Raw genomic sequence first — 15829 nt, forward strand, 5'->3', positions numbered from 1 at the left:
GGACTCTAGAGCAGTGGAGACGTGTTCTCTGGAGTGACCAATCACGCTTCTCTGGCAATCTGATGGACGTGTCTGGGTTTGGCGGTTGCCAGGAGAACGGTACTTGCCTGACTGTATTGTGCCAAATGTATAGTTTGGTGGATGGTGGTTTATGGTGTGGGGTTGTCTTTCAGTGGTTAGGCTTGGCCCTTTAGTTCCCCTCAGTGAAGGGAACTCTTAAGGCGTCAGCATACCAAGGCATTTTGGACAATTTCATGCTCCCAAGTTTGTGGGAACAGTTTGGAGATGGCCCCTTCCTGTTCCAACATGACTGCACACCAGTACACAAAGCAAGGTCCATAAAGACATGGATGAGGGAGTCTGGGGTGGAGGAACTTAACTGGTCTGCACAGAGTCCTGACCTCAACCTGATAGAACACCTTTGGGATGAATTAGAGCAGAGACTGTGAGCCAGGCCTTCTCGTCCGACATCAGTGCCTGACCTCACAAATGTGCTTCTGGAAGAATGGTCAAACATTCCCATAGACACCCTCCTAAACCTTGTGGACGGCCTTCCCAGAAGAGTTGAAGCTGTTATAGCTGCAAAGGGCGGGGCCAACTCAATATTGAACCCTACGGACTAAGACTGGGATGCCTTTTAAAGTTCATGTTCGTGTAAAGGCAGACCGACCAATTTGCAATATAGTATAGGTTAGGCAACTCACGTGTAAATGATTTGTTAAAAGCTGTAAGCCAGGGAGTCTGGTCCGTCATGTGCCAAAGTCATTGCTGGGATGAGAAAGTTATGTGAAGAGGTAATCTCTGAGATGAGTAGGTGCCTGGCATGCTCTGAGAGAGCTGGTCGGCGCCTATATTGCTGGAAGCCCGGAGATGGAACGCACAATGAACTGCAAGCATGTGCATGCATAGTGGGCATAGCTTACATACGTCATTCAAATTTCACATATTGGTAGTTACTCTTCCTCTGTAATAAATCATCTTTTCCATTGCAGGTAAATAATGGATTCTATGCAGAAGCACTTATTGAACAGATATAACAGAATGATTTCAAATGTAGGAGACCAAAACAGAACAAATAAGATGAGTTTGTTGTTAGGGGTTTACATACAGTTTAAAGTGAACCCGTTATATTATTTAGGAGTTAGTAGATGGCTTAACGAATAATTCCAGGTATAGCTACATTGGCCCAGCTTGGAAAAATGTAACGATGCTTATACCATACCTGTGGGATCCCTCTAGAAGCTGGAAATCACTGTAGTAGTCACCACTGCTTCAAAGATTTCCACTATCTTCTAGTTCCCATACCAAGCAGCTGTCCTGCTGTAGTTTTGAACATAGGAAGTCAGCCACTCTGCTTCATTTTCTCAGTGAATACAAAGCTTCACTTTGTCTGATCAAAGAACATTTTGCATTCATTGAGAAAATGTGCCCTGAATGGCGCCCGTGCTGCGCGGCCAACCACCTGTGTTCAGAATGCAGCAGGGCAGCTGCTTGGAACAGGAACCAGAAGCTAGTGGAGATCACTGGAGTAGCAGTGACTACTACAGTCATTTCCAGCTTCTAGAGGGATCCCACAGGTATGGTGTGTATATATATTGCTGGACCAATATAGAGTAACTGTATAAAAACTACCATACCTGGAATTCTTCTTTAAAGACATTTTTGCTTTGCCATTGAAGGGCATAACAGATTTTCTTTAATGACCCCCTCCCCAGTCAAATTGTCATCTAGGAAAGGAAGGGGCAGCTCTAGGATCCAATCTGATTCTGCAGTTTACATGTGCTGACAGTGAACATACTGACATGAGAAAAGAATTGCAACACACTATCTACTTTCCATTTATAACTGGATGCCTGCTTCTTACAGCGCCTTGGAAAAGTATTAATACCCCTTGAAATTTTCCACATTTTGTCATTTTAGAACCAAAAACTTAAATGTATTTTATTGGGATTTTATGTGATAGACCAACACAAAGTGGAAGGAAATTGAAAAAATGGTTTTCAATTTTTTTTTACAAATATCTGAAAAGTGTGGCGTGCATTTGTATTCAGTCCCCTTTACTCTGATACCCCTAACTAAAATCTAGTGGAACCAATTGCCTTCAGAAATCACCTAATTAGTAAATAGAGTTCACCTGTGTGTAATTTAATCTGTACATCTGTCTGTGAAGCCCTCAGAGGTTTGTTAGAGAACATTGGTGAACAAACAGCATCATGAAGGTGAAGGAACACACCAGACAGGTCAGGGATAAAGTTGTGAATACGTTTAAAGCAGGGTTAGGTTATAAAAAAAATATCCCAAGTTTTGAACATTGCATGGAGCACTGTTCATTCCATCATCTGAAAATGGAAAGAGTATGGCAAACCTACCAAGACATGGCCGTCCACCTAAACTCTCAGGCCGGACAAGCATTAAACAGGGAAGTCACCAAGAGGCCCATGGTAACTCTGGAGGAGCTGCAGAGATCCACAGCTCAGGTGGGAGAATCTGTCCACAGGGCAACTATTAGTCATGCACTCCACAAATCCAGCCTTTATGGAAGAAAGCCATTGTTGGTGTCAGTGGGAGGAATGGTAACCCATCATTGATGTCAGTGGGAGGAATAGTGCCCCATCATTGGTATCAGTGAGAGGAATAGTGCTCCATCATTGGTATCAGGGGGAGGAATAGTGCCCCATCGTTGATGTCAGTGGGAGGAATGGCGCCCCATCATTGGTGTCAGTTGTGGATGGAATAGTGTCCCATCATTGGTATCAGTGGGAGTAATAGTGCCCCATAATTGGTATCAGTGGGAGGAATAGTGCCCCATCATTGGTGTCAGTGGGAGGAATAGTGCCCCATCATTGGTGTCAGTAAGAGGAATAGTGCCCCATCATTGGTGTCAGTGAGAGGAATAGCGCCCCATCATTGGTGTCAGTTGTGGATGGAATAGTGTCCCAAGGGCCAGACAGAGGTAGGCAAAGGGCCACATCTGTCCGCAGTTTGGAGACCACTGGTCTATCGCATAAAATCCCAATAAAATAAATTTAAGTTTTTGGTTGTAACATGACAAAATGTGGAAAATTTCAAGAGGTATGAATATTTTGTTCAAGGCACTGTATTCTGTGCCAGAAGGCATGTGCAAGGAATTCAGGGTGAATGTCATGGCTGTCGATTTCAATCCATGACACCGCATTAGATTTAATAATTTGTAGGTGAGACCAATAAAACAAAATTTTTTTTTGTTCTACATACAATTATTGAAAGCTGGCCTGTTCTAACAGAAAATGGAAAAAAAATTAAGGTCACCTTCATTAAATCACAATAGAAAAACAGGCTATATTTAGAGTCCCTATGTTCTCTTATTTGTCTTTCTTGGTACAGAGAAGCTGAGTCTTTATATTTTATCTTACAGATCAGCAACCGAGAACTCTCTGATCATCATTGACGAGCTGGGCAGAGGCACCTCCACCTATGACGGTTTTGGCTTGGCCTGGGCAATCTCTGAGTACATCTCTACTAAAATCCAGGCGTTTTGTTTGTTTGCCACTCACTTCCATGAACTAACCGCTCTGGCTGATCAGGTGCCAACTGTGAACAATTTACATGTCACGGCACTTACAACAGATGACACCCTGACCATGCTCTACAGAGTCAAGAAAGGTGAGGAAGACTCAATCTGTGAAATCCATACAGCGTGCCATAGACACTCATTACAAATATTAATTTCTTCATAAATATGCAACGTAACCACCATACTCCACAATGAGGGTTCTCATTTAACTCCACTTTCCTTAGCAACAGTATGGCGGTATTTCTGTATTTGCTGCAGTTATTGCCAAATACCCTAAAACAAGAGCTACGCAAATTTGTCGGAAACCACATTGTGAATGTCACACAGGTTTCATGAATTTAATGCATACCTCCTGAGTACATCTACACTGCCAGAAATGTGTCATAAATGCCTTCTCTAATCACCTCCAATGTCAGTTGTTCTTGCTGCTGCTTCTTACATCATTCTCTATATTTGAGGATTAATTTAGAAGAGACATAAAAGATGCAGTAGAAAACTTACATGGCTATACGTAGAAGGAGAAGTTTGGGGTGTAAAAAAAATAAAAAATGCCTCCAGGCTGCAGCATTGATCTGATGCTGTAGCAGTCTCCCACCGGCTGTAAGCCTGAGTAATCACATGACCCCTGATCGCTCTTTTTTCTGTCATCTCGGAACAGACAGGTGGCTGTCAGTTGCTGTTCTCTACTTTGCCCATCACTGGAGCACCTGGCTGGAGAGGATGGGTGAGCAACTGGTTCAGGCTCTCAGCTGCCCATTGAAAGCCTGAGCCAGCTGGTGATCAGGCATCTGGCCGGGATCCTTCCGGAGCCTGGAGCAGCTCTGTGACGTCAGGAGACATTGGGCTTCAGCCAGATGGCTCTTAGCGAATAGCTCGAGAGAAAATATTTTTTGTCAGTTCACCACAACACACCAAGCATACTCTGTGATGCACAGATCTGTTTGTATACATTGTGTATCTGCATTGGGATGCTATTTGGAATGAATGTACAGTACATCTTTGCGCAGTCAAATTTGTTGAACCTGCACTCTTCCAGTGCACAGAAAACTTAAAATGAATAAATCCATTTTATTTTTTATTATTTATTCCAAAATGTTAAAAAAAAAAAAGTAGCCAAACACTTAAAGTGTTGAACATATTATATAAAGTAGTTTTAAAGCCTTGATGCATTAAAGTAAAAAATCTTCTGTGCTGCTGGATTCCCGCAGCCCCCACTTGTTCTTACCTGAGCTCGATCCGATCCAGCGACGTACACGAGAGTAGAGGGCAGATTGATGGCAGCGGGAGCCATTGACTGCCGCTAATGTCAATCAAATTCTGTGACGAGGATGTGGGGAGGGATTGGGTGCCGGGCTGCCTGGTCTCTGTCAATAGACGCAGATAGGGTGGCTCAGGAAATAGCTTGCACGGGTGCCCCCATAAAAAATTGCTTTCCATGGGTGCACTCGCCGCAGAGGAGGAGCCTGGAGCACCGGCGGGAGACACAAGAAGAGGAGGATCGGGGCTGCTCTGTGCAAAACCATTGCACAGAGCAGGTACGTATAACATGTTTGTTATTAAAATTTGAAGGTTTAATGTTACTTTAATGTTTACCAAGGGAGGAGCTCTGGAGTCGAACTGCAAAATGACAGGTTCTCTTAATAGGTCACCCTCCCACCCACTGATTTTTACCTGTCATGGCTCCCCACTCCATCCCTGGCAGGGGCTTGGAGTCTAAACCCTGTGTGAGTTCTGTGTTGCAGCTTATGCTGGGCAAATGACCTTTTGTGACATTGTTCTGTCCAAGGGATTGGCTGCTTTGAATGGGCAAAGTGACAGATTCTCTTTATTGACCATATCTGCTTTATAATTCTTCATGATCCAATTGTTCAGAGGTGTGTTGGGGGGGGGGGGGTTTATTCCTAAATAATTTTCCCTAAAGAGTGCTTGCTCCTCCAATCCACCTGAAGTCCAGGTAGGTATGTTTTTATGTTGGTTCAGAAATCCTCCAGCCATATTCTGAGCTGCAGATCAATGTAGCAGTAATACTGAACTTGTCAATAAGATCGAAGTGTTTGCTTTGGGGGTGTCTAGCAGCATTATAGTAAAGCCATGTTGGTGCAGTGTTCATTGATCTGTTTGTTTAAGACCTGCTGATAATTGAGTTTTCTCAGGACTGCAGTAGCTGACAGACTGGTGTGCAGGGTTTATTCTAGATGTCAGGACTCCGGTATAAATAGGAACAGTTACACTTGAGTTTATTCAAGAATCAGAATTTTTTCGTTTTAAATGACTTCTAAGGGCTCGTTTACACTTGACTGTTTTACCAACGCTTGCCAAACGCCCCTATAGCATTTGGTAAGCGTTGGTCCGGCGTTTGCAAAGCGTTTTTTAACGCTCAGCAAACTCTCTGCAAACGCTGCATGTGCTGTTTAGCGGCGGTTGCTAGGCAGTTGCCGAGCATTAAAAACGCTCTGCAAACGCCTATAATGAAGTTTAAATGGTGTTACCGCTCCGCAACCACGCCGCAAACGCCGGCCGGGCGTTTGCGGAGCGGCACCATAGACTAGAATAGCGGGCTCTCAACGCTTCCTGACTCGACCAGAGGCGTCTGTTTTGCCGCGACACGACGCTAATGCTCCCGTTAGAACAGCACCATGTGCTGCAATGTGCAAAATTGTCAGAGGCGTTTGGGAAGCGGTAAAAACGCTTCCCAAACGCCTCTCTGCTGCCTGCACACAACGCTAGTGTGAACGTAGCCTTATACTTACAAAATATTTGTTTTCCCCTTTACCTTCTTTGCCTGAGCCAGACAATTTAGCTTGAGTGTCTGTCAGGGCATGTGACAGGTGAAGGTGAACTGAGTGCATTCCAGCCAATGTCAGTGGTTTTCCCTGAGACGGCTGACACTTTCTGTTCTCTGTACTTGCTAACATCACCTGATGTTAACCTGAGTGTTTGTATACCTATTGTTCTTAAGACCTATTGTTCGGTGACTGGGTCAGTTACAGTGGGGCAAAAAAGTATTTAGTCAGCCACCAATTGTGCAAGTTCTCCCACTTAAAAAGATGAGAGAGGCCTGAAATTGGCATCATAGGTAGACCTCAACTATGAGAGACAAAATGAGAAAAAAAATCCAGACAATCACATTGGTTGATTTGGAAAGAATTTATTTGCAAATTATGGTGGAAAATAAGTATTTGGTCAATAGGAAAAGTTCATCTGAATACTTTGTTATATATCCTTTGTTGGCAATGACAGAGGTCAAACGTTTCCTGTAAGTCTTCACAAGGTTGGCACACACTGTTGCTGGTATGTTGGCCCATTCCTCCATGCAGATCTCCTCTAGAGCAGTGATGTTTTGGGGCTGTCGCTGGGCAACACGGACTTTCAACTCCCTCCAAAGGTTTTCTATGGGGTTGAGATCTGGAGACTGGCTAGGCCACTCCTTGAAATGCTTCTTACGAAGCCACTCCTTCGTTGCCCGGGTGGTATGATTGGGATCATTGTCATGTTGGAAGACCCAGCCACGTTTCATCTTCAATGCCTTTGCTGATGAAAGGAGGTTTGCACTCAAAATCTCACGATACATGGCCCCATTCATTCTGTCCTGTACATGGATTAGTCATCCTGGTCCCTTTGCGGAGAAACAGCCCCAAAGCACACAAAGCAAAGCACCCTAATACATATCGTTGTAAAACAAAAAGAGCGCACCAACCTTGCGCATTACCTCAATAAACTGTGATTTTAGTAAAATGAGATATATACTCACAAACAAAGAAGTAAAACAAGCGTATAAGATCCTCAAAGGAGCATTGAAGTACAAGTGCGAGTCACATCAGGAGGGAGACTCTCAAAGTTCCGCTGATGCGTTTCGAAGGTTGTCCCTTCTTAGGCTGGCCATACATTATACAATTTTCTTGAGATCTTGATCAGGTGCCAACTGTGAACAATTTACATGTCACGGCACTTACAACAGATGACACCCTGACCATGCTCTACAGAGTCAAGAAAGGTGAGGAAGACTCAATCTGTGAAATCCATACAGTGTGCCATAGACACTCATTACAAATATTAATTTCTTCATAAATATGCAACGTAACCACCATACTCCAGCATGGAAGGGTTCTCATTTAACTCCACTTTCCTTAGCAACAGTATGGCGGTATTTCTGTATTTGCTGCAGTTATTGCCAAATACCCTAAAACAAGAGCTACGCAAATTTGTCGGAAACCACATTGTAAATGTCACACAGGTTTCATGAATTTGATGCATACCTCCTGAGTACATCTACACTGCCAGAAATGTGTCATAAATGCCTTCTCTAATCACCTCCAATGTCAGTTGTTCTTGCTGCTGCTTCTTACATCATTCTCTATATTTGAGGATTAATTTAGAAGAGACATAAAAGATGCAGTAGCAAACTTACATGGCTATACGTAGAAGGAGAAGTTTGGGGTGCAAAAAAAAAAAAAATGCCTCCAGGCTGGAGCATTGATCTGATGCTGTAGCTGTCTCCCACCGGCTGTAAGCCTGAGTAATCACATGACCACTGATCGCTCTTTTTTCTGTCATCTCGGTACAGACAGGTGGCTGTCAGTCGCTGTTCTCTACATTGCCCATCCAGAGTTCACTGGAGCACCTGGCTGCAGAGGATGGGTGAGCAACTGGTTCAGGCTCTCAGCTGCCCATTGAAAGCCTGAGCCAGCTGGTGATCAGGCATCTGGATGGATCCTGATAAAATGATAAATTTGGTTTAGATTTACCAAAAACCATATAATAGGAGGTCAAACCTAACAACACTTTCAAATGTTTCCAATTAGGCAGGCTCTTGCACTACATAGTTGAAGGTAAATCTTTGCAGTACTGATTGGGCTTCCCCAGCCTTGTTAAGAGCTGCACATCCTTTCATCCATTGGTGGACGAACTTCCACAAGTGGTTTTCCCACCCATCCACCCTTGATCTGGGTCCCTGAGCGCAGGAGGTGTTGTTTCTGTTAATACATATCATTCTTTCTCATCACATGTAAATATATGGAACAATATTATAAATTTTAAAGTGATTAGTGCAATCAAATAAAGTGCAAGAGATGTGTCCATTCAATGACTATAGACATCGCATCATCACATAATCCTACATAACGCCTTGTGTCCATCCAATCCGTGAAGTTCCTCAATGGTAAAGTGCTGTATGTGGTGCAAGTTCCACTATGCCAATGACACCACCAAGAAAATGTGCTCTGTTCACCACCAGGAAAATGTGCTCTGTTCACCACCAGATAAATTAGATAAACTCACAAGAGCAATATGCTGGTGAAATTATAGACCAGCATAAGCACTTGTTGCTCTGAGAGTGACAGTCTGCAGCCTGGAATCCTATCTTCAAGGACTTCTTAAATTGATATACCACTCATAGGAAAAAAGGGGGAGAAGGAGCCTCCATTGTGTAAAACCATTTAAAATATTGGATGGACACAAGGAGTTATATTGGATTTTGTGATGATGTGATTACATCTATAGTCATTTAATGGACACATCTCTTGCACTTTATTTGATTGCACTAATCACTTTATAATTTATAATATTCCATATATTTACATGTGATGAGAAAGAACGTTCGGTATTAGCCATAGATTATATTATATGCGAATTAGAGGTATAGGAGGGTTTGTTACATTAGATCAGCTTTTTGCACAATATTTTGCACAATTTTCCACAAGTGGATTTTTCTATTTTTTTTTTGTATATTTTCTAGATATTTCATCTTTTGGATCAGACATTAGTGAGCAGCGCTGTTCTATATGCGCAGATTTGTCTAACCAATTGCATACACCCCCTCCAACAGTAAAAGGCTGGCTGCATCTGGGACCACTCACAGACTAGACTCCCACTCCTCTCACAGTTCTATCTAAAGCTGATAAACCAGGTGACTGTCATCTGCTGTCTTGTGGATACCATTACATTTCAGCATAAGATGTGAGCACTTTATGCCTTCAGGCTACTTTCACATTTAAGTTGTAGTGCTGCATGATAAAATTTTGCTGCATCATTCATGCTGTTTTCAGCACTGCATTTCCTTCATATGGATTAATAACCCATGTTAAATGGATCTAAAACACCCCTAACTGCAGAGAGGTGAGCCTTATTGTGAGTGCTATGCACCCAAAATCTCAGGGAACTTTTCATTCATCAGAATTAGTTACTGCATGTGGGTGGTCAGGGTGCAATTCTTGTAGCTTGCATTTTTCATTGAACTACCACGGTGCTGTGGATCTCCATGGTAGTTCATTGAAGCTTCCTGACTGTATATTGCTTGACTGTACATCCCGTACGGCTAGCAGATATTCTGACAGGTCTGCGGGAGACCTACATGGCGTCAGCGATCTACTGCTTTCCAGGTTCCTTTGGATAAAAGTAACAAATACACATTTTTTTTTAACCTGCAAAAAAAATGTGCATTTGTTATTTTTCACCAAAAGATTAACTTATCCTTTACATTTTCATGTTATGTTGACAACTGCAGGAGGATTGGACATTGGCAATAAGAATAAAATATAAGTACCAAATCACCGCACAGTGAAGTGGCAAAAAATTCCCACAGAAAATCACAGAAATGTGTATATAATACCTACAAATAAATCACAGAAATGTGTATATAGCAGACTCATCTAAAGAAATTGTATATTAATATGTGCAAAATCTATAATAATGGTGCAATGATACTCTACAAATAGTTAAATGTAATTCTATATATAACGCTCCCTCAAAAATGCAGCGCTCAAACAAAAATAATGAGGAAAAGTGTTACACCCGTGCACATTATATCTTTGTCCTTCTAAGACTGTGACTATAATATAAAACAATAATGTAAATGTCCAATGGTTAGGTGATCCAAAGACCACTTTTAGCCAATCCTTCACCAAAAAGCTTGTCCATAGTGCCGTGCCTCCACCTTAAGTAGAAATACACACTCACCAAACTGTGTTGCTGTCTATAAAAATAGAACAGCTAAATGTGCTCAATACTGTTGCATTGCTCCTTCTAGGGAATTGGTACTCCATTTACTCAATCTCCGATATGGACTGCCAGGTCATCTCTCTCTCCAATAGTAAATCTCATGAATTTATCAAATATGGCACATACATCCAGAAAAAACCACCAGCAACTTTGAGTCCTTCAATTTCTCAGCTGTTCACTCTCTAACAGCACAGTATTGCCAAAATTTAAGCTTGATGGTCATCTCGACAGTCCCAGACTAAAACTGTGAGTGGGAAGACTAAGCTCCAAGCAACGTGGAACCTCCTATGTGGCCCTGCAGCTTCAGTAAATGTCAAGACTCTCCCTCTATTTAGCAGCTATCTGGCACAGTCATCCTCAGGCCTGGCATTTGGACTGTCCCACATCCCCCAGACTCTGCTGGATTGGACATAGCAAGTAATAGTTCTGTTAAGTTAGAGTCTCTAAATGTTTTCACTCAGGCTCAAAAGTTCCAAATAGAATCCACAAGATTTGCCATCATCTCCCTCCACCTGAGAAGACTGCACTCAGAAAATTGTTGCTGGGACTGACATTGCTTGGAGTATCTGGGTCTGGTCCTAGACACATCCTATGTGTACCTTCCCCAGAAGAATCTTCCAGTTCTATCATGTGAGGCTCAAACTCTTCAAACCAGAAGCAGACTGACTACATGAGTCTTGGGCCTGAGGCAGTTTCCTTTGAGTTGCAGAGGTCAGGAGTGAAATAAAACATTCTGTTATCATGGGATAAATGAGTCCTGTTTCTGGACAGGCCAATTCGGTGGACACAAAGGACCATGATATCACTGGCTAGGGGGCTCAGGAATCCAGCTCTGGAGTCAATGAAGTACTTTCTTTCTGTGTTTTGCTACATTCTCATGCTGGACAGCAGCTTATTGGATTAAAAGTCCTGGGCACCCTGTCAACGCAGGGTAGTTGATCATCAGAGGAAACTTGTCTTACAATAAACATCATGGAGCTTCAGGTGATTTGACTGTTACCTTCATTGATGGACCAGCATATTGGAGGTCCATTCAATGTAGATTCAACCAGATAAAGCCACAGTGAATAGCATGTCAGCCAGCAGGGAGGAAGTCTTCCTGCAGCAAACAGGGTAGAGCAGATCCTGTCCTGGACAGGTGAGGGACTTTGGATGTGGACCACCTGGCATCCAGGTTCAGAAAAAGAATGGAAAGGTTTGTATCCAGGTGCAGGTATCCACTGTTGGAAACAGTGGATGCTCTGGTAACTCTGAGATCAGTACACACTGATCCATATTCCTCCCATGAAACCTCTTCATCTACTCTGCAAGGTTGAGATGGAGGGCCTTTTGGTGTTCCTTATTGCGCTCAATTGGCCCAGTGTCATGCAGTACACCAACCTGACGAAATGTACCAAGGGCCTTGTCCTGGGCATCTGCATTCTGTCCCGATTTTGCCATCCAGCTTCAGTCACTGGCTTTAATGGCATGGCTGTTGCAGCCAAAATTTTATTGGATGGGGTATCTCAGAGTCTGTGAGACTACAATGCTGAAAGCTTGGAAAACACAGGAAAGACTTCCCGTGTCCCCTAATGGACTCCAAGAAAAGTGTTTTACAGTACAAAAATCCAATTTATCATAAATAATTTGAAATCGGGACTGTTTTCTCTTTAAGTGCAGTTTCTTGACCTCTTGACATGGGCAGCACTTTGTGAGGGCCAGCACTGTTACTAGCATGCAATTTCTCCTAGAACTGGCCACAGGGACACATTGTGGTAGATCAAAGCAGAATAACTGCTTTGCCGGAGGCAAGGTATACACAAATGAACCTATATTCTTGAAGAAGAAAATGGAATCCTATCAAATCTTATGGGAAATAACCATTTTATGAGGACAGGTCTCAGTTCTGCTGTAATTCTGGAGATGATTTTGATAATTTAGTGCTCTAGTGCTGCTTAGCTGGCCATGTAATTAAATGTCACTGGATTATAGTACAGCCTTTGGGGCACGGTATAATCAGATGTAGACTGGTTTTATAGACTGTTCTTTATAGCTGTCTTGACCTCAGGAGAGAGATAAAGTACACCTATATTAGTTTGTGCTTTGCAACTCGTTTTGTCTTTACAGAAATACTAAAGAACGCTTGCCCTAGGTGTTTGCCTATTAACCTTTAAAGTGAACACAGAACTCCGACCATCAGCATCACAGGTTGCCAAAGAAAGGATTGGTACAATCTGACAGGGTAGTGTAAGTGGGACAATATATTGGCTGTGGGATCCAATAAGAGACGCCTATATGTTATACTGTCTATTGGGGATTCTTGTATGGGACACCACAATGAATGAAATGCTGTGTAAATATATACAAAAAATGTAAGAAAAGCATCAAACTAAAACCATAATCCCGGAAGTATGAATCTGACTAATTAATCAGCTACTGAACTAGCTGGCTGGGAAGGCTGCCTCTCCAAACGGGTTGAGAAACCGAACACTAAGAGAGGGAAGGGGGAAGGAGGCTCCAAACTGCAAATAGTGAAGTGCTATTAACATTTATTGACAGTTCCAAATCGCATGACAAGTCGAACCCTATTGTCGACAATGGAACCGTAGGAGTCGCACTGATTTTGAAAATATTTCCTGCACTATTTTTGACAATTGTAGGTGCGACATGAAGTTGCACAAATATCAGGCAAGTTGCACCTGAAATCGCACTAACCTGAGGCTTTGAAATCGCACTACAAGTCACATTCAGTGTGAACCAGGGCTTAGTCAACAAACATAGAAAAACAAGGTATCACTCACAAGCATCTTGATTAGTGAAGCATGGGAAGTGAAAGTCTGCAGCCGATAGGGAAATCCTTAAAGGATCCAAGCTGCTGGGATCACCAAGGAGCAGGCCATGCCTGAGCTGAGACCAGCAGAGCTGCCAGGGAAGCCCAGTGGAGCTGTCAGGAGCAGGAATGCTGTGAGCCAATAGGAACGTGTTTAGGAGGACAAAGCCATGCCTCCATAGGGCATATGTACTCCAGGAAGTAAATGCTACATGAATCACCTGCCCTTACTCAAGATGGTCACTGCCAGAAATGCCGGGGAGGGTGTTTTTCAAAATGATTTCTCAGCAAAATAAAGCATGGAGACATGGATGGATGGTTGAGTTTGATTTCAATATTAACAATGAATTAAATGGCATTTTTGGTTTGTAGTGCTTAGATGCAGTGCAGTTCCAGTTTAATAAAACTACACTGCACTATACTGGTGGTTTGGTGCCTCTCTTCTCCCTCTTCCTTCTCCCCCCTAATCTTCAAAATAAACCTGTCATGGGAGGATTATTAAAATGTTAGTTGCCTAGCTGCTTTGCTGTTTGGCTGGCTTCAGCACTTTGCGAGTTACTGACTTGTAAGAGGTATGCAGATGAGCCGTGTTGGAGAATACAAGTTTTTCTAAGAATACATAGCCAGAGTTAGTTACTCAGGAAGTAAATAGGACCAGTATGGCAGACTGTAACTGGAATCTTCAGAAGGGGAAGTCAGAAAGGGCACCTGTGGTGTTTGTCTTATGACGGGTTCCCTTTAGCTCTCTTATGAGGCTACACAGATCGATGCCAATACCGAGTAATTTCATGAGTACTTGTGAAAATTCTACCAATACCTTAACTGATACTTTGCCGTGTTAATTTCATTAATGGACGTAAATTGCACTGCAGAGATTAGCATTTGATTTGAACAGGAATGCGATTTCTGTTCAAATCGTATGCGGTATCCCCACTACTTCTGTGTGAACGCAGGCTTGTCATAGCACGAGTTGACACGGGCGGTGCGGGAAATCTCCCTGCAGACATCCCATGCTGAGTGTCAGTGGTAGGAGAGGAGAGAAAGCGGTGGGGATTTGAAACCCCAGCCGCTTTCTTTCCTCTCCTTGCAGCGGTGACAGTTCGGGGTAGACCGCATCTGATTGGTCAGCAGCGGACAAGAAATCGCATTCCTGTTCAAATCGCATGCAATTTTTTGAAGTGCAATTTGCATGCATCAACGCAAATCGCCCTGCAAAGTACTTGTGCTTGGCGATTAAAAAACAACAAAAAAAAAAAACGGACTCCGCGCATCCCTAATCTCCAGTATCATGCCAAGAATAATGCTAATATTACCCAGAAAACCCTCATTGTGCAAATTTGAAGCGTAAAAACTTTAAACCTGAACTATTCCACTGAAAATTTCTGATCCAGCATTGTTTCTCCATTACCATAATTACTAAGATGACGAGTGGTTGGATGGGGACGCTGGAGGGGAGATCTGCTGTATAGGGGTGGGCTCATGTCATAATGTGCACTGCATACTTGCACATTAGGGTACACTTTCCTCCTAGGGTCTCCTTCTTTAACAAATGCAGATCAAGGTTTGCAGTCACAGCTTTGTCCCTTGGCATAATCTTCACTTCCTCTTCCAGGTCCTGTATTAGTCCTTTTTGGCAGTTGGGCTGTCAGTGATGTAACCCTGCACATACACACAGCAATTACAACTTCCTCTTTTCCAGGAGTATACACTGCGCACGTGCTGGAATTGAATCTCTCTGCCAAAAAATCTCCCCCTGCTAACAATTTTTACACTTATGAGTTTGTTTCTACTTTAACACACTGCTTAAAATCCCTCCTGCAAAATGAACCCTTCACTTGGCTCATTATGGTCAAAGTTAAAGTTCACTTTGGACCGGGCCATGGGGATATGTCCCTTGAATATATACATCGCATTGCAGTGTCTCCCAGGCAAAAAAAAAAAAAAGAGCATACACGAAAGAAGTGCCAAACCAAAAGATGAGTCCAAATTCATTTTTTAACATTGTGCTAAAAAAAAAAAAAAAAAAACCGCATTTCGGGTCAGAGGAGCTCCCCCTTCACCAAGGCTTCAGTTAAAATTGAGAACCTTGAAAGGACCCGAAATAAGGTTTTCTTGTCTGAATCTGTGCAAGTAAACAAATTGCTGGATAGGAAGAATTACTGGCCAGCAGTATCTGCATGTGTAATGAAGCTCTTATTTTGAGTCCATTCAAGATCCTAATTTTTACCTAAAGCGGAGTTCCACTCATCCTGTCAAAAAATAAAAGTCAGCATCTATAAAAACTGTAGCTGCTGACTTTTAAAAAACAGCCACTTACCTGTCCCTCAGTCCTGTGGTGTGTCCCTCGCTGCCCGTTTCTCCTGGATTCCTGGAGGCCGGCATCTTCAGTGTGGGCACCCGGCTGTGACTGCTTGTGGCTTCACAGCCGGGTACCCACTGCGCATGCGCGAGTAGCGCTGCACTTCCTTAGT

General features: G+C 42.9%; 1 protein-coding gene across 1 annotated transcript in view; it reads left to right on the forward strand.

Annotated features, from left to right (window-relative positions):
* The window catches only part of MSH2 (mutS homolog 2), a 191566-nt gene that overhangs the window by 168549 nt on the left and 7188 nt on the right, over window positions 1–15829 (forward strand). The window contains exon 14 of the mRNA XM_089676428.1: window positions 3395–3642. Within this exon, the coding sequence (XP_089532554.1) occupies window positions 3395–3642 (248 nt within the window). The remainder of the gene's footprint in view (window positions 1–3394; window positions 3643–15829) is intronic.

The sequence above is a fragment of the Staurois parvus genome, unplaced genomic scaffold (assembly GCF_062004578.1).
Source record: "Staurois parvus isolate SC_StPar_1 unplaced genomic scaffold, SC_StPar_1.0 ptg000169l, whole genome shotgun sequence".
Classification (NCBI taxonomy): Eukaryota; Metazoa; Chordata; class Amphibia; order Anura; family Ranidae; genus Staurois; species Staurois parvus.